Source organism: Equus caballus, chromosome 8 (assembly GCF_041296265.1).
Source record: "Equus caballus isolate H_3958 breed thoroughbred chromosome 8, TB-T2T, whole genome shotgun sequence".
NCBI lineage: Eukaryota > Metazoa > Chordata > Mammalia > Perissodactyla > Equidae > Equus > Equus caballus.
Genome location: NC_091691.1, coordinates 7652344 through 7671030, shown reverse-complemented (window position 1 = coordinate 7671030; position 18687 = coordinate 7652344). Strand labels below are relative to the sequence as shown.

Sequence of the window (18687 nt, the reverse complement as noted above, 5' to 3'; positions counted from 1 at the left end):
GCATGCGCAGAAGCCCTCCTGGCCGCCATCTTTACTAAGGGTGCTCCTGCCGCCTTGGCTGCCAGGGCGGAGGCCCCGCCCCTTCGGGCGTCCCGGAAGCTTCCTGCGTGCCAACGAGTGCGGGTGCGGCGGGTGCGGGCAGCGCTGGCTGGGGGGCCCTGATTGGGAGGGAGGCCGAGCAGCGACGATCACGTGGTGTTAGGGACCGTCTCCCAATTCCGCGTCAGCACTGCCGGTGTTTCGGGGGCTACGGCTCGCTTTGAACCAGAGCCCAGATTCCTGGGAAGTCGCCCCTCACTGGGCTGGCCTACAGGACGCTACAATGACAGAAACGCCCAGGCCCTCAATAGGGAGTCACTGGTCTTCATTTTCCCCATCTCTATTTGATGATGATAAAAGCTAATTCTTTAATGAGTGCCTACCGGGTACCCACGCTACAACCGTGCGCTTACCGCCTTGGGTTGTTGCAAAGATTCAAGGAAACAATACGTGCAAAGCGCTTAGAGCAGAGCCTGGTACTAGTGAGCGCTCAGTGAGTATTGATTATGCTTATTTTTTACAGACGTGGTTAACAGCTAACTGGCAGCACAACTGGGGTTTAAACCCAGGACTGCCAGCCTTTAATGGCTGCGCCTTTGCTCGGTGATACCGGAAAAGGATTCACAGAGCTGTCGGGAAGTGCACGCGTTGCTCACATGGGTAAACTGAGGTCCAGCAGGGGAAGAGTTTCCTCCATAGTAATCACTAACTCCCAAGTCCATTCTGTTCTGCTCATTTCCCTGAGTCTTGTACTTCAACCCTTCATTCATTCATTCATTCATTCATTCATTCCTGTCCCCAAGAGGCTCAGTCTGGGGGCACACGATCCAGTTAGACCCCGGGGCTTGATAGATGAACATGGCGCCTGCCGGGAAGGGACTCTAGAGTCCGAGCAGCCACCTCACGGGGGTGCTGACCACTCACTCCCCCAGCCTCATTTACTGAGCTCACCTAGGAGCACGGGGATCTGGAGCCCCACTGCCTGGGTTCAAATCCCGGCTTCACCACTTGGCAGCTGTATGACCTGGGAAAGGGACCCTACTTTTCTGTGCCTCTATTTCCTCATCTGTGAAATGGGAATCCCAGGCTAGGGGCGGGGGAGGGGGGCGAGGGTTAAAGAAGCAATCCGTTTAGTCTTTAGCCAACGATCTGGCTGGTAGTAACCTCAATAAATGATGACTGTTATAATTCATCCACGCCACCGTCCAGGGAATGGATGCTGTAGTGTCCCCCATTTAACAAAGTGAGGCTCAGAGAAGTTCAGATTCTTGCCCGAGGTCACACAGCCAGGAAGGGTAGCATCCTGCATTTGAACCCCGTCTCTTTGGCTCCAAAACTACAGTCGGTCCTGGGAGAGAGAGGATCGCGCCGACAGCTCAATCCCAGAGAAAACGTGAAGAAAATTAGTCTGTAAAACGTAAGCGCGGAGAGGGGCTTCAGTGCGCGAGGGAATTTGCAGACGCTCCCTGCTGCTGGCGGGGGACAGCACGACCTGCCCTTCAGTTAGGGACCTTTAGCCTACCAAGCGCTAGTGGAAGCCGAGGTGGCAGCGGCGGCAGGACCGGCTGCAGAGGCTGAGGCCGAGGCGGAAGCGCCATGTCCGAGCCGCCCTCGCGGGGTGCCGAGCGGGACCTTTTCCGGGACACCTGGGTGCGGTACCTAGGTGAGCGCCGGGCGAGGGCGTGCGACGACCCCACCACCACTACCACGTGCCTGGGGAAGCAGGGGTCACCAGACGCCGGTCAGGGAGAAAGTGGGAGGATCTTAGTTGTCATTCGGCCTGGCCCGGAGACTGGGCTCAGAGAGGGCTAGGGACTTGCCCAAGGTCACCCAGCTCTCTGGTCGGCCCATCCCTGCTCTCAGGATCTCTGCTGGTCGGTCTCCCAGGTGGAAGCTCGAATCGAGCTAGGAGGAACAGGGCTGCTGTCTCTGGCACGCCCCAGCACTGGCTGGCGGTGGAGTCAGGGCTCTGGACTCCATCTCAGCTTCTCACTCACTGCCTCTGCCTGAGCCTCAGTTTCCTCCTGGGCAAAAAGGGATGAACACAGGGTCTCTCTCATCCGGTGGTAGTTGTAAGGGTAGCATAAGGTAAGGCACAGAAAGGCCTGGCACACCGTGAGTGCCCAGTCAGTGGGGCTGCCCTTGGTCAGTCTCTCTTGCCGCCTGTTCGCCCATTAGTGTGGATGCTTCTGGAACCCAGGCTGGGAAGGCAGATGAGCGATGATAACGGTGACTGTACTGGGTTCTCCCACCATGGCCCTAGAGGGAGGTGGGCCTCATAGGTGCCATGTTGGAGGCTGGGAAACTGAGACTCAGAGAGGGAAAATCACTTGTCTAAGGTCACCCAGCTACTGCTTAGCAGGCTGGGATGAGAACCAGTTCACACAAGAGCCCGCTGTGGAACAATCGATGGGCCTGGGAATTGAACGTCCCCTCCCCACCAGGCTACGCCAATGAGGTCGGGGAGGCCTTCCGCTCCCTGGTGCCAGCAGCTGTGGTGTGGCTGAGCTATGGTGTGGCCAGCTCCTACGTGCTGGCCGATGCCATCGACAAGGGCAAGAAGGCGGGCAAGGTGAGTGTTAGCCCTCACCCCCCACCCCGGTCCACTCCCCCTTGATTCAGTCCACTGCCTTGCACGTGGTAAAGTCTCTTGTGGGACAGTCCAGTCCCCACAAGCTGGCCTGGTGCAGTCCCTACCCCAGTCCTGTTTGTAGGACAGTGTACCCCGGCCCCAGCCCTGCATGTGACATGGTTTATACCCCCGTCCACCCCCAGCCGTAAAAGTGGTATGGTCCACAACCCAACACTAGTGTGGTTCTGACCCTGTCCCCTACTGGCCACTTCCCTCTCCCTGGTCCAGACTCATGTCCCTTGTCCTCAGGGTTTCCCCCCTCTGCCCCTGCTGGATTAAGTGTCTCTTGTGACCACCAGGTGCCAAGCCCTGAAGCAGGCCGCAGCACCAGGGTGACCGTGGCCGTGGTGGACACCTTTGTGTGGCAGGCTCTGGCCTCTGTGGCCATCCCAGGCTTCACCATCAACCGCGTGTGTGCTGCCTCTCTCTACGTCCTGGGTACTGCCACCCGCTGGCCTCTGGCTGTCCGCAAGTGGACCACCACCGCTCTGGGGCTGCTGGTCATCCCCATCATCATCCACCCCATTGACAGGTGGGTGCCCCTCTCAGCCTCAAGGATTATCCACTCAACAGGTGGAGATAAGGTCTGAGAGGCGTGGGGTGTGCCCACTTCGCACAGAACAATAGCAGCAGAGGCAGAGCTGGCACTCAGGCCTCCTGACGTAGAAAAGACAGTCTAGGCCCTTGCTGTGTGATCTGGCAGGTACTTTGGCAATAAAAGTAGGGGAGTGCCCAGAGGATATGGGACACAGGACAAGTAAGTTCCCGCAAAGAAAATCTCGTGTTGCAAAACAACCAGAGGCAGGCAGGAAACAAGTGCACCGTGGATGGGTTTGGGCAGGTTTTAGTGATAGAAACTCAACTGAAACTGGGTTAAGTAAAATAGGAATCAATTGTTTTATAAAACTGAAAAGTCTGCAGTTATGCTACTTTCAGGCGTGGCTGGATCTAGGCACCCAAATGATGTCATTAGGGGTCTGGATCTCCCCATTCTGCTGCCTTTCTCCCCACCCCACCCTGTGTTGGATTCACTCGCTTTTCCCTTGTGGGAGTAGAGATGGACCCAGCAGCTCACAGCTTCCATCCCACCAGCTTAGCAAGCCTCATAGGAAGCTTCTTAATAATGACAGCAAAAGTCCCAAGGAAGGCTATCATTGGTCCATCCTGGACTGGGTGCCCACCCCCGAGCCAGTTTCCCTTTTCTGATTGGCCGGGCTTGGGTCATGTGCCTGCTCTTAGAACTGGAAATAGGGTCAACTCAACCAGATCAACGTAGAGTGGGAGGAGTCTTTCCCCAAGGGAACATAGCTGACCCTGAGGCCCTGAGTGAGTCTTCTACCCTCTCTGTGCCTCAGTTTCCCCAACTGAATAAGGAAGAGGATGATGGCTGCCACCTAGATGGCACTTGCATCCAGGACTCCCATCCCCAGCCCTGACCTGCTGCCTCCCGTTCCCCCATTAGCAGCCCTTGGTCACCTGCTCATCATCCTTCCCTGCCCCACAGGTCAGTGGACTTCCTCCTGGACTCCAGCCTGCGCAAGCTCTACCCCTCAGTGGAGAAGCCCAGCTCCTCGTGACCCCGCCTTGGTACCTGGCTTGTGGGTTGGCCCATCCCTGCTCTGTTCCAACTTCCTCCTCCTGCTGGGGGATGCAGATGCCTGGCTCCCTGGGGTCCGAGGCCCTGGCACCTGAGTGGATTGGAGCTGGACAGAACTGAGAGACCAAGGCCTCAAGGAGCAGCAGCCACAGTGCATCACAGTCAAGGGCGGGACCTGAACCCGTCTGCTTCCACGGGATCCATGATACTGAGTGGGAGTGGACCCGGGTGGGCCCGGCTCTGTCTTTTCTCAGGGAAGTAACATCCTCTCATGGAGGAGGAAACTGAGGCCCAGACAGGGCAGGGAGCATGGCCAAGAGCACTTGGCAAGCCGGGGATCCAGGACTCCCAGAGGCTCAGCCGCGTCACCCCATGGCAGCGCGGCTGGCTGGAGGACCCTGAGGACTGATTCTCCGGCCAGCCCATCCCTGGGGCAGGGGCTGCTGGGGCCTCAGTGGAAGGCAGGACAACTCTGGCCCAATAAATCCTCGAGAAATTGAGTTTTCTTCTCCTGTTCTGTTGGGGATGAGCAGGAATGTGGTGGTGGGGAGCAGGGCTTGGGGCCCCCTGAGGTAGAGACTGGCTTCTCACTGCCACTGCTCACGTGGCTAGCGCTGGGCCTGTCTGCTACCTCTGGTCCCACCCATGCTCCCCTGCAGGTGCCTGGGATGCCACCTCAGGGCTGCCAGCCTCCTTTGGGCTAGGCATTGCCCTCTTTCTGTAAGTCTCCTAAAGCATCCATACCTCTGGGACAGGAGCCTGTTGGGCAGTGACCCAACCCACCCCATTTGCCTGCCCCCTCCCCTCCGCCCCCACTCCTTGAGGGCGTAACGGGTTCTCCTGGTGGCTTTCCCTGAGCTGCTGGGCCTGGGAGCACTGAAGGGGACCATTCCTCCCCGATTCTGGGCCAGCCCCTTACTTTGGCAGCCAACAGCGCAGCGGGTGGAGGGGGGAGGGAGGGTGGGGCCGACCTGGACCTAGGTCCCTAGTACTCAGCCTTACCCCAGCAGCAAATCAGTTTAGGCCGAGATCCTGCCCCCTGAGAGACCACTTGTGCCTGGACAGTGACATTATAGGGGCTGCAGGAGGAGCAGGGCTGCTGGTGAGGCAGGATGGGGGCTCCGGGGTCGTGGCTCCTGCTCTGGCCGTGTCTGCGGCTGTAGAGTGAGTCTGACGGCCTGCCCCAGAGCTGGGGCTTCCTGAGGGGGCGAGCTGGGCCGTTCTCTGCTGCCCTTCTCATCCCACACTGGCAGGGTCCCTTTCCCAAGCCCCTCCCCACCTCGTGACCTCTGTTTAGTCTCCCGCTGCTCCCTTAAATGCTCTGGGCCCCCCTTGATTTTCCAGCCCTCTCTCTGCCACCTCCCACATTCCTCTTCAGCACCTTCCCATCTCCCCCCAGTGTCACAGGGAGACCAGGCCACACCCTCACCTGCATCCCTATGACATCTGAGTTCTGCCACCAATTCCTTGCTCACTTGCTCTCCACCTTCCTCCCTCCAGGCTTCCCCTAAACCTGGGAGCTGCCCGGGCCAGAGTTGGGCTTCTGTGCTCTCAGGTACAGTCTAGGCTCTTGGCTCTGCTCCAGCCTTATGTCCCTCCCTGTCACCTTCCCTCCTGCACCTCCAAGCACACTCTCCCCTCCCCCAGCTGGAAGTCCTTTTCCTCTTGGCTAACGCAGAGCATCTTTCACACCAGCCCCAGTGCCCCTCCGTTGTTGCCCCCCAGCTCTTCCCTGCTGTGGGCCCTCTCTGGCCTTGGCTGCCCTGCTGGTGGCCCTGCGTGGTGAAGAACTATTGGGGTGCAACTTTGCAGATGTCTGGTACATAGTAGGTGCTCCCATGAGGCGCTCTCAGGCCTTCTCAGGTCAGGCTGCTGGGGACAAGGTCTGCGGACAGCCTGTCTGGGTGGGGAGAGCTCCCTGCTCCATTCTGGAGATGCAGTTGTTGAAGAGGGGGCGTGTTCAGGGAGGTTTCTGGGCAGGCTCTGCTGGCCATGTCCTCTCTGAGGCTGTTCTCTGGCTACGTCAGCCTGGGCCAGACTGTCAGGGGACAGCATCCTGCAGGAATGCATTCAGATGGACATCCTTCTGGCAGTGAGCAGAGAGCCCCAACTCCATACCCACCACCTGCGCCTCGACACCTGCATGCCCTCCTTGGTCCCTGTTGTGCCTGGCTATGTGATTTTTGTTGCCCCATTCAAAGCTTGTGGCTTCATCCACTGGTGAGGCTCATGGGGACAAGGCTGCCAGGAGCCTGGGGGTAGCTGGGAGATTCTTGGGGGAGTGGGGCAGAGCTGAGGTGTCTGGGCTGGAGGGAGGGGTAGAGCGAGATCTTACTGACTTGCTCTGCTACCTTGGGCAAGTCACAGCCTCTCTGAGTCTCAGTTTCTTTCTCTAAAAGAAGCAGCAGCCTGGATGGCTACAGAATTGGGTAGGCGAGGGTGTGGTGCAGACTTTCATTTATCATCTGTGTTTACACATGCCCTCGACTTGTGTTATTAGTTCCTTGAATCCTCAACAGCCCCATCGGGAGGTAGAGCTATCATCCCCATTTTCCAGATATGGAAACAGGTTCACAGAAGGGAAAGCCCCGCTGTCTACCACCAGACGCAACTCAACACATCGTTCTCCAAAGCAAAACAGGCTTTTGAGCAAGGCAGGGATCTTGAACAGGAAACCAAGGCCCAGAGAGGGCGAGTGATGGGGGTGGCGAGCTGGGAATGTACTGTCCTGGCTTCCTGTGCCAACCTAAGAAGCTGGTGCCCCCTCAGATGTCGGGGAAGATGGTGGAATTCTGGTCTGCGCACCCCAACCTAGGTGCGCGGAGCAGCCCCCGTTGCTGCCTTCTGCCATCCAGTCAGCTGTCTCTCCAGGCGGGGAGCACTGCCCAGCGCCCCTTAGCCTGCCTTGGGGCCTGCCACCAGCCGGTCCCACAGGAGGAGGAAGGTGGGCTGCCCCTCCAACAAGCGGGCCGCAGGCACTGACCTCTGAGCCCCGTTGGTGTGAGCCTGAGGCCGAACTGGGCGGGCTCACCTGGGAGTTGGAATTTGGAATCCCGGGATCCTCCCAGCCTCTTCTCTTCTGTCCTGTCGCCTGCCCGGGCTGCCCCTGGGGACTTGTCATGGGCCTTCAGTGTTTGTTTTCTGGGGCGCCTCACACTGCAGACTCATATTAACCCCCTGCTGTGTCTCTGCCAGCCCGGAAGCTGCCACCTCACCCCTGGCCTCTGTGGTGACTGGGTACCTGGTTGGGGTTGGACGTCTGGACTTCAGCGTGCCACTTTGGCCTGGTTCACCCCTTCCTACAGGTGGGGGACATCAGCTGAACAGAGACAATGACCCAAGGGGAAGGGCCCCCAGCTCGGGGCTCCTGTGCCTCCAGTTCTGAGCTGGCCTACCTCTTACAGGAGTGGGGAGAGGTAGGGCAGGGGGGCAGGGCAGGAAGGGCACTGGGCTTCTGGAGACCTGGCCCCTTTTTGTCTGCTTCCCTTCTTGCTGTGTGGCCTTGGGCAAGCCCTTCAATATCTCTGGGCCTTGTGTCCTCCCTATCTGGTTTTCTTTCCAGCCCAGGATGAGGCCGTGCTGGAGGCTCCAGACCCAATGAATACCAGCACTGATGTCCTGGGCTCTGAGCTCCGTGCGGAACTTTCTGTGGTTGGCAGCTCCCATTGGCCCTTCCAGCTGTATGTGGGATTTCCAGCCCCAGCGGGGATCTGGAAGTGGCCCCTGAGCACTGCAGCCTCATCAGGCATCATGGCTATGGGACCAAGGGAAGGGGGATGTGGTAAGATGTAGTGTCTCTGGGAAAGCTGGGACAGGGGCTGGGAGCCTTCCCAGGACTAGAAGGGACAGAGGCCCAGAGGCTGCCCTCTGGGGGTTGTTGGGTGGTCCTCTCTAGGTCAGGGGAGCAAGAACCCCTTACTGGCCCCTTTACCTCTAGAGCCTCTGAAAACCTCATCTAATTTTCCCAATAATCCTATGCTGTAGATGAGTTCAGTCCCATTTTGTAGATGTGGAAACTGAGGCTTGAGGTCACACGGGCATGAGTTGAACAGTACTCCTGTCTTCTCTCCCAAGTCAACAGCACAGTCTGGGAGGCAGGGGCTGTTGCCCAGACCCTTCCCTCTGCCTGCTGGTGTACTTCCTGCCTCTCGGGCCCTGGCCAGCTCTGCCTCTCATACCAGGAAGCCTTCCCAGCTCGCTGACCCTGACGACGGGGACTCTGCTCATGGGGGTTTTGACGGCCACCCTGGGCGTGGGCTTCTGCGTCTTCACCCACTGCTGCTGGCCCAGGCCCAGAGCCTTGCAGCACGTTTAGCTGCAGGCCCCGGCAGTGGGGTCTCAGAAGCCCCCGACACTTACCAGGGCTTTCCAATAGATGTTCCCCAATGACTTTAGCACTCATGCTTTTGCTGAGGTGGGGCTGGGGAAACGAGGCTCCCAGGACAGGGGCCATGGTGGGCCTGCTGTGAGGTGATGCCCCTGCGCATGAGCAGAGCCTGTGCCTGCCCGTGTGGACTTGGGCGGGAGTGTGGGGTGGCAGGCAAACCTGTGGCCTGCCTGGGGGTGCCCGGCTCAGGGTGTCTCCCCCTCTGTTCCTTTCAGGTTTGCTCAGGGGCCCAGCAGCCCCCTAGGGCAGAGGTTGGGCCCCTTCAGGATGCCTGAGACCTCGGCCCATCTGGAGGTTTACGTTGCACAACCACTTGCTGTGGGCCGAAGAGTGGTGTGCGAGAGGCGCTCACAGGGACCAGAACCAATTTAACTTTCAGGAATTTTGTGAGCTGGCGGTTAAACATAGCTACTATTAAAAATTAAACAAGGGGCCGGTCCAGTGGCGTAGTGGTTAAGTTCGCATGCTCTGCTTCGGTGGCCAGCCCAGGATTCGCCGGTTCGGATCCCCGGTGTGGACCTGTGCACCACTTATTGAGCCATGCTGTGGCAGGCGTCCCACATATAAAGTAGAGGAAGATGGGCACGGATGTTGGCTCAGGGCCAGTCTTCCTCAGCAAAAAAGAGGAGGTTTGGTAGTAGATGTCAGCTCAGGGATAATCTTCCTCAAAAAAAAAAAATTAAACAATATGAAAAATTAAATGATATAAATTAGATTTAAATGCATTATATTAAAAATAAAAGTGGTAAAAAGTTCTCATCACAAGAAAAAAGTTTGTAACTGTGTGGTGGTGGATGTTAACTAGACTTATTGTGGTGATCATTTTGCAACATATACAAATATTGAATCATGTTGTATACCTGAAATGAACATAATGTCATATGTCAATTATACCTCAATAAAAAACAAACAGGTAACAAAACCCCAGGGAGTAAATACTCAAAACTTATTGCTTCTTCCTAATTATTTTGCTAGACTTTGCTATTACCTATGCTCCTGAGGTAATTTACACCTCTCTCTACATATACCCTACGACAGTGCACACCTGCATGTCACTTCTCAGCTCTGCTCAGTATCTTCTCTTGGTTGCTTGAAATAGGCCATGATGGGCATATTTACACCATGGAGATCAACAAATCAGGGTCCCCCCGGCCCGGGGAGCCAGTGGTTAAACATTTACCACCACTGCCCAGGCACCATCCTCCTTTCCAGACCCACATTCTAAGGATCAGAGAGGGCAAGTGACCTGGCAGAGGCGTCACAGCCTGGGTCACAGGTAACACTCAACCCTGGACTGCTCTTCTCTCTCCCCAAATAGCCGGGTAGGGAGAAGGGAAGGCGGCCTCAGCCGTAGCCCCTCCTTGTCCGGAGCCCTCGCTCCAGGTTTCCTGCCACCTCTCTGGTTGCTGGCCCAGCACCTGATGCGTGGGCTCCGGCCCTTCTCTCTCTTTCCTGGCTGCTCCCTCTCACTCCCTTAGCATCTGTCCCCAGTCATCTGCCACCGCATCTCCTATTTGTCCCCTCCAGGCCTGGATGAGGGCAGCAGCCTCTGGCTTGCCCCCCACTAAGCTTTTTTATTTGGCAAACCACTTCTTAAAACGTTCAGAACAGAGCCCGGAGTCCTTGTGGTGGCTCTCAGGGCCCTGCATGATCTGGGTGACGCCACCCTTGGCTACCTGCCCCCAAATCTTTATTTCAGCCATTCTGTCCTTTTTGCTTCCTTGGATCTGGCGTTTCTCTTGACTGAGCTTTCTCATACACTGTTCCCTCCAACTGCGACACTCCCTTCCAGCCTTTCCCTCACCCCTTCCTGCAGGCCCACCCACCCTCCCCTGACTACAGCCTACTGCTCCCTCAGTTCACCCACCCCTCAGGGTTGCCTCTGACCCCCCTAGGACTGGCTTGAGAGCCTCCCCTGGGCTCCCTCCAGCCCAGCACTTCCTCCATCGCCTGAGAGGATGGGGCAGACCCCTGCTGGGACTGGGGGAGATGTCTCTTCCCACCCATAGGCCTATGTCCCAGAGCATGCTGGGAGTCAGGTCCCCAACTGGCCACCTTCACGTAATGCTCAGTATCACCACAAGGAGGCAGCACCTCTCAATGTGCCCATGTTGGTCGGTTCAAACTGCAGGGTTGCGGAGGACAATATCTGTTAGTGAACCGCTCCTAGTGTGCGCCACGTCCTGTGCTAAGTTCTTCCTCTAATGTGGCTCATTTACCCTTTACAACCACATCATGGTTAGGTTCCTGTTTCCTGGAGTTGAAGTCACTGACCCAAGCTCAAATAGCACTCGCTGCATTCCTTGACCTTCCTCCCCTTCCCTCCCCCTACCTAGCCCCCCAATTCCCCTCCCCCTAGCCTCTCAGCCCATGGCTCTCTACACAGTTGGGGAAAGAGATGACACAAAGGCTGTGTGACCATGGGCAAGTTACCTAACCTCTCTGAGCCTGGGTTTCCTCACTGTACAATTCTCGGTAATGACCTTACAGGAGAAATGGCTCACAGAGCATTCAGCCAGAGCAGGGCTCACCAAGAGAGCTCCACATATATTGGCTATTAATGTGGCAAGAGACATCTATTTCAAGGGCAAAAGATTGAATTGTTCCATCTGATGACTGACCCAGATATAAAGTATGCCAATTATATGGTTCAGGGATGCCAATCCTAAGAATTTACTCAGAGGAATAATTGGATGATTGTCCAAAGATGTGCATCTGAGAGTGATCGTCATGGTTTTATTTGTATGAACTCAAATCTTGGGGGCTCCTTAAATGCCCCGTGATAAAGGAACATTCATCTGATCGGATCATGCTGGTGGCTGGATCTCCCCGAGTGCCTCCTCTGTTCTGATACCTTCCGTGACTCCTGATGGCCCCCAGGATCTAGTCCAAACACCTCAGCTTGGCACTCCGGCCTTGGCAGTGTCCTCTGTCACCACAGCACATCCCTGCACCCATGTTCTTGCCTCTGCTGACTCCTTGCCATTCCCTGGACACACCCCGCACATCCACCCTCTGGGCCGTGTGTGCCATCTGGCCAGCTCAGGCCATGCCATCTGCCAGGAACAGCCTCCCCTCATTTCCCTCTGTTCCCATCCTTCAAGGTCCAACTCTAATGGTACCCACTCCATGAACCCTTCTCGGCTCCTTTCCCTGGACGGAATCATCCTGCCGTTCAGCACCCCCATCAGCACCCTCCTCCCTCCCCTTGGACAAGAGTTTCATAACGTGGGTTTCATAAGGACACTCACAGAGCACACGGATGGAGGTCTTACCATGTGCCAGGCGCTGCCCTAACACTGTGTTACGTAACCTCCGTAAGGGCCTGTGCAGCAGGTGCCACCACAATCATCCTACAGCTGAGAAACCGAAGTCCACTGTGCGGCGAGCCTGCCCCAGCATTAGCTCTGACTATCCTCACTCAGTCCCCCGTGAAGGGGGGGGACCTTGGAGGTTTTCTAGAATCAGGCGGCATTGCAGGCAGGTGGCGGTACAGGCTGGGGAATGTGGAAGTATTTGGCCCCGCCCAGCTCAGCCATGCCCTAGGCTCGCCTCTGGGCTCCAGGTGATGCCCATTCCTTCCCCAGCCTCCTCTGGGCCAATTTAAGACAGCTGGGGGAGGGGGGCAAGGTTTCTGTTCATTATGGCAGCCCCTAGGGGGCTTCTGCAGGTTGCTGTGGTCTTGCTGCTCCGTAAGGTCTGGGCAATGGGGCTTGCTTGGGAGCTCGAGAGGTGCGTGGGGGTCCTCCTTCTGCCCTCCCTGCCCCTGAGCTCAGCCTCCCCCTGCCAGCCGTGTACCTGGTGAGCCCCCTCAAGGATAACTCGTCCCACCTCGCCCAGCCTGGGCTGCTGCAGGAGCTGGACTTGGCAGCCTGGGGATACTGGGAGGAGGGGACTTCCTCCCTGATGGCCTGTGAGTCACTCCGCCAGGTGCACTCCATCCTCAGCCCCACTTCTCAATGCCCCCTGCCCCTGGAGTCCTTCGCTGCATCCCCCACTGAGAGCTGAGGACACCAGGACATGGGGTCTTTCCTACCCTCACCTGCATCCGGGAAACCTTGCAGCCTTGTCCCAGGCCAAACAGGACCCTCTGGAGTCCAGGGTAATCCTGCTTCTTGAGGCTCACCGCCCCCTCCGCACCCCTGGCCTCTAGGGCAGAGCTTGGCATGCAGTAGACATTAAACAAACACTAAAGAAATGCCTTACATTCTTCTTCTTTTTAAAAAACCCCCAAACTCCTTTCTGGTCCTTCGTCTGCCCTAGGCCCTCTGGGTCAAGATAATCCTCTCAGAGGCAGTGTGCAAGGTGGTCAGGAGTCCAAAGGGTACAAAGAATTAGCTGGGGACCTTGCAGGGGTGAGCGTGCTACACACAGGCCGGTTGCTCACAGGGACAAAAAGCAAGTAGTGGTAGGGAGAGGGGAAAGGAAACTCAGCTTTCATGTTAACACCGCTTGGTATCATCTGAATCTTGCCATACAACACCTCCAACCTTCAAATGTTCCTGGAAAAGCCCTTGGGAGTTTGAATCTGAGCTCTGCAGCTGATAAGCTGCGTGCAACCAGGGGCAGATGGTGGCAGGACTTCCCAGGCTCAGTTTGTACGTCTGGGAAATGGAGGCGGTCACGCGGTTCACAGAGGGTGGGTGAGTACCCCTCATGGCAGCTGTGATGATACTCATGTGAGCAGCTTCCCTTCAGCCCTCTCACTCCCGTTCCCTCCCCTGAGGGAGCCTGTCCTCCAGTCTGGCTGTGGGGACCCACTGGACCTTCTTGATGGTGCCCCTTCTTCTGCAGCCCCCCAGCCCAGGCTGCTCCTCGGGCAGGAGATGAACAATTCTGCAGCAGCAGGCCCATCCTAGACCCCACCTGGCCCTCTGGAGGGCCCCTCCAAGGAGCCCTCACCCCGCCCCCCCACCATGCTGCCCCTGCAGGTGGCCCTCCGGGTACCACATGGTGAGTCTCCGGCTGGCGTGTGTGGAGGGAGATGGAGTGTGGACCCCTGAGGATTGCCCCAGAGGAGGGCAAAATGTGGGCCATGGGCACCATCCTGTTTCTGGCCTCAGCCTTCCACCCCTGGTGGGACAGGTGTGCATGGTAGATGAGACCAGGGTAAGAGAGCTGAAGTTCAGCCACCTCTCCAAGCCTCCATCACCCCATCTGTAAAATGGACATAAAGAACACTTCTAGAACCATTCAGGAGTAAATGGAAACGTGGCTGTGACTGACCAGGCGTGCAGGAGATGCTTGTTAGAGGATGGCCGTGACTGCTTACCAGGAATGACCCGCTTCCCTCAGATGCCTTGCTGCCTCCCTACGTGGAAGGCTCGTGGCTGACCCTCGAAGCCCGCATCCAGCCTGCGCTAAACTGGGCCATGAAGCTCTATGTGGATGAGTGTGTGGGCTCCCAGACCCAGTACCGGAACCGCTCTCGGAAGATGTACATCCTTGTCTTCAACCGTGGGTCTGTGGGGCTGCAGGGGAAGTAGGAGGGAGGGCAGGGGGCTCAGCCCCACCCTAGGGCCTTGCTTAGCTGGGCCACTGGCGTCACCGGGTGTAGAGGTCTGTTTTGTTGCATTTGGTCATTGGTGACCATCCTTTTTGCATGTCTGGTCCGAACCTGCCCACCTTGGCTATGAGTCGCATGGCGGAGGATGGACTGTCCTTCTCAGCCAGGGTGCAAGCTGTTGAGTGGCTGCAGTGGCCTTAGAGTCTTGTCATTCATGGCTGATTTAACTTCTGCCCTTAGCTCAGGCCAAACACATCTGTCTCCAGACTATAGTTATGGGGCGGGCGTTCTCTAACGTGGCTATAAGGAGCAAGAAGGTCCCGTAGGGTGACCTTCTTTGTGGCTTCCCAGGGAACTTGTTCTGGCAAGTCCCTGAGCTGATGTTCCCTCTGACCCTCCTGGCTGTCCCCAGGTGCCTCTCAGTAGGCCCCCATTCTGGCCCTTGGTCCCGGCAGAATAATGAGACGCTGCAGTTCAGCGTGGAGGCCTTCATGCTCGACGAGGATGAGGTGAGGCGAAGCCTGGGAGGTCTGGGGACTCTCTTCCTTTTGCTCTGCTTCCCTCCCAGGACTATTTTGGCAGAGTTGGGGGTCAGCCTAGGAAAGGGGCAGAGGATCCCCTGATAGGGCTTCCAGATTTAGCAAATAAAAATACAGGATTTCCGATTCAACTTGAATTTCAGATAAACAACGAATTTTTTTTAGGATAAATATGTCCCAAAATATTGCATGAGACATACTTAGGCTGTATGTTTAAAGGTTTAACTGGGCGTCCTGTATTTTATCCGTCGACTCTAACCCCTGAGAATGACAGTGGGATCAGAGATCCGGAGCTGGGTCTGGGACTCCACTGCCCTGGATTTGGCCTGAGGTCTGACCAAAAGGCGAGGCCCGCAGGGTCTCACGTTTCCACATGCAGGATCAAGTCTGGGGTCCAGCCTGATGCAAAGATCACACCCAGGGGTCGGGAAGATGCACCTACACCTGAGAGATCTTGATCGATGTGTTTATGGGTGGGGGACCCTGAGCCCCATGGCCTCAGTCCCTCTGGATGCTGAAAGCCTGGGGCTCCTTGACGCTCCCCTTCTTTGCAGTAAGATACTGTCCTCACAAGAAATACCGACCTATGAAAGATGACTAGTGTGGCTTGGAGATTTTCCCAAGATGGCGCTAGAGTTTCTTAAGTCTGCAGGTCTCTTCATAGGAGCCACATTCTACACTTGACCCTGCTTCCTTTTAGGAGCTCTTCTCGATGCTCCTTGTTAATTCATGTATAGAACAGAAAGTGAAACTCCTGAAACCCTGAGATCACCAATACTTAGATGCTACATTAGTGTTTGATAAGCCAGGCTTCTGCGTGTTATCATAGAACCTGTTTTCCCCCTACTTAATATCAAGCACATTTCTCTGCAGAGGAGAAACTATTTTCCTATGCAAGTTACTAGCTACATAGAACCCACTGTCTGGCCAAGTTGTAACTTCACCAGCGCCCTTTTGCAGACACTACCCAAGGGTTCCAGTCTGTTCCTCTTCTAAACCAGGGTTGCAGTGAGGAAATACTCATGGGTAAGGGAAAATCAGAATTTTCTCTCCAAGGGCCTAACATGTGCAGGGGCTGGGCTGGCTTCCTCCCTGTGTTGGTGGTAGATAATGAGGCATAATGTAGTTCATTATGGTTCATTATGGTACAACATGGTGGCTGTGTCGGGGGCCCTGGAAGCCCAGGAGGAGCCCTCTCACCTGGGGCTGGGGTCCCAAGGTCTTTCTTGGTCTTTCTTTTCAGGTGTATATCACCTGCTGGACGAGCGTCTCGAGTTGGATGGGACCCTTTAAGCCTGGCCGGAAGTCCTGTTTTTATAACACCTCCTCGTACAGGTAAGCATTTCCTGTTTCAAGTTGTGGAACACGGGGCAAACTCCTTCCCCATTTTGGGCCTCAGGGGCCCCATCTCTGAAATGAAAGCATTGGCCACCGTGATGTGTGGGCCCTGGGTTCTGGAAGCTGGGCAATGGGGACAGGTGAGAGGCCTCAGCTGGCTCTGTCCCAGGATGCTTCACCCACACCATGGGAAGTCCTTATCCCGGAAATGTGGATGGCCTCTCCTTGGTACAGGCAAACTAGGGAAAGGAAGTTCCAGAGAGGCCAAGTGACTGCCCACTGTCACACAGCTAATATGGCCATACTGCGACTGGGATTCGGGGCAGGCCCTCTCTCCCGGGGAAGACTGTGACCCTCTTACCCTCCTGCCTGGCATGTCTTTCCATCTGGACTGTTGGCAGCTGTCAGCTTGCAGATGATAAGTGGGAAAGCTCGATGTGTGACTGCTGTGACTTTGGCTGTTCCCACCCAAAGAAAGGTCGGCACCATGATCAGGCAGGCAGGACCAGATCAGGGGGCCACTGGGGGCCTTCGGCTTGTGTGGGCTGATGGATGTCACTGAATCTGTCATGGGCTCAGGCTCTGGGCTGGGAGGTGGGGGCCGTGAAGGGATCATGGCTCTGGTGGAGTCAGCTGTGGGCTGGCCGGTGACCTCCAGCTGCCTCTCCTGTCCCATGGGTGCTTTGAGGAAGAAGCTCTCTCTGCTCAGTGCCAGGGCCTCTGATGGGAGGTGCTAATAACTTATTCCCCCTATAACCATCCCAGACAATTCAGATTCTTCAAAAAGATATAATCCTATAATTCAGACCGTCCCTCTCTAACATCTTAGTGTATCATATCCAGATGGCTTTGGTTATTTATACATGTGAGTATAAGGGTCCAGTCTTTGAGATATTCTATGACATGCTTCTATAATACTCTGCGACAACTCTGTAGGTCAGATCTCCCTTTTACGTTTATGATGGTGTAATAATCTATGGAATTGGAGGTTCTAGAACTGAACCCATACCGTGTGGCTGGATATTTGTATTCTTCAGTTATTGTCTCTTAAACCCTGCTAGGTTGACCCCTCACTGCTCCCTGTCCCTATTTAGCAGATGAAAACACACACATGCTTGGGGTGTAGCCCAGCTCTGGGCCTCTGCCCAGAGGGGTTGGGGTTGGGTGGGAGGAAGATGCCAGGGCTAACAGCTTCCCCTCCACAGAGTTCCCTGGGGAAGAGACACCTATATGGTGGTCACGGGGCTGCAGAAAGTCAAGAAGCCCCCAGTGTTGTAGTTTACGGGTAAGTGCAGGGCTGGGCCGCAGCCTAGGCCCTAAAAGGACTGGTTCCTCCACCACCATCCAGGTTCATGGACACTTGTTCTTGGTCCTGTCCCCCCTGCCCAGTCCATCTCAAGCCACACCCCGCTTCCCTTCAAGTTTCTGGCTTTTCTTTTTCCACTGCAGTAAGGAACTCTGGGCTCATAATCAGCTCAGGCTAGGCGGCCACACCTCTGGGTAGTCCTGCAGCATCCTTGGCCCCAGCCTCCTGCAGGACACTGAAGGACCTGCTAGTGGTGCTGCTGGCTTTCAGCCGTGTCACCGCTGCTGATCCTGTTCCTGCTGACCCTGAAGGTGCTCAAGACCTTCCAGCTGTCCTCCCGGCTGCCAGGGACCACGTTGAGGGAGGCCCTGGCCAATCTGGATGCCCAGGAGATGGGTCCAGTGGTCAGGGCAATGGAAAGACTCTCTTCTGAGGAGGAGATTGACTCGATGTCCCAGTCTGCTGTCGAGGAAAGCTGGGAGGCAGCGGGCCCTTCAGAAAACTAAACAACCCTTTTATATACGTACAATAAAGTTTTCTATTTCTCTAGGGCTGATCTTGCCTTAACTCTCTCTGGCACTCTTGTGTTGGTACTATGTGTTGGGGGGTGACCTCTGAACCGTGTGATGTGGAAGTGGATTCTCTGGAGAGGCTGCCACAGTGGTGGGTCCCTGGGGAAGGCGGCATCTGGTGGCTAGTTAGCCCCAGCACAGAGCTGGCTTACTCTCCGCCCATGGCTTGCCCTGGCCTGGGGTCTGCATGGTAAGTGGTCCAGACTTTCGGCCTCAGCTGCCAACCTTGACCGCTCTTATGGGAAATGGCCTGCGGCTACCACCTTTGCCTCCCAAGGGCAGCTGAGGCCCTCCTTTCCCCAGCACTTCTAGGGTGTGGGAACTGGAACTTCACTTCACACACAGTGGGGAGTCTGCAGGCCTTGGTCTTCCTGCCCTTATGTTGCTTGCTGATCACTGCTGGAATGGGCGTGCCCATTGGCCAAGGCTGCAAAGTCGGGGTCTCTTTCCCTCCTCCACACCTCCTCCTGGACAATCAGAAATGGAGCTAAGCGTCTGGCCCCTGAGGGAGACTGGAGGCCTGAGGCTGGGAGCCGGGCAGAGCTGCTGCCCCTGACTGTGGGTATCAGGTGGGAAGCTGAACAAAGGAACCTCACTTGAAATGGAGTCCAGGGGCCAGAACGGGGAGTGCTCCCACCTTACTACCTGTCGTCAATTTCAGACCCCAAGAGAACCTAGGCCAGGGCTTCCCAAAGAAGCACACCTTGCATTTTCCAACAGAAAGAGGCCTATCTCACTACCCCAGCAGGAGGAAGGTTTTCTCCTGCCCAG

General features: G+C 56.2%; 1 protein-coding gene across 2 annotated transcripts; it reads left to right on the top strand.

The window, feature by feature from the left end:
- Nucleotides 1–1482: 1482 nt before the first annotated feature.
- On the top strand, nt 1483–4768 carry MTFP1 (mitochondrial fission process 1). 2 transcript variants are annotated; one of them, XM_001498086.5, is made up of 4 exons: nt 1483–1702; nt 2484–2611; nt 2971–3203; nt 4176–4768. In XM_001498086.5, the coding sequence occupies exons 1-4, from the start codon at nt 1636–1638 to the stop codon at nt 4246–4248; spliced, it is 501 nt and encodes a 166-aa protein (XP_001498136.1). In that variant the 5' UTR covers nt 1483–1635; the 3' UTR covers nt 4249–4768. The 2 variants fall into 2 exon arrangements, with proteins under 2 accessions (XP_001498136.1, XP_014597614.1); XM_014742128.3 differs by lacking the exon at nt 2971–3203 and having other exon boundaries at nt 1500–1702.
- Nucleotides 4769–18687: the final 13919 nt, after the last annotated feature.

Bases quoted from the DNA above. Each gene is read 5' to 3' on its own strand.
- MTFP1 (XM_001498086.5), top strand. From the start codon at position 1,636: ATGTCCGAGCCGCCCTCGCGGGGTGCCGAGCGGGACCTTTTCCGGGAC. The intron at 2,612-2,970 runs GTGAGTGTTAGC...TGTGACCACCAG, and splicing joins AGGGCAAGAAGGCGGGCAAG to GTGCCAAGCCCTGAAGCAGG. The intron at 3,204-4,175 runs GTGGGTGCCCCT...CCTGCCCCACAG, and splicing joins ATCATCCACCCCATTGACAG to GTCAGTGGACTTCCTCCTGG.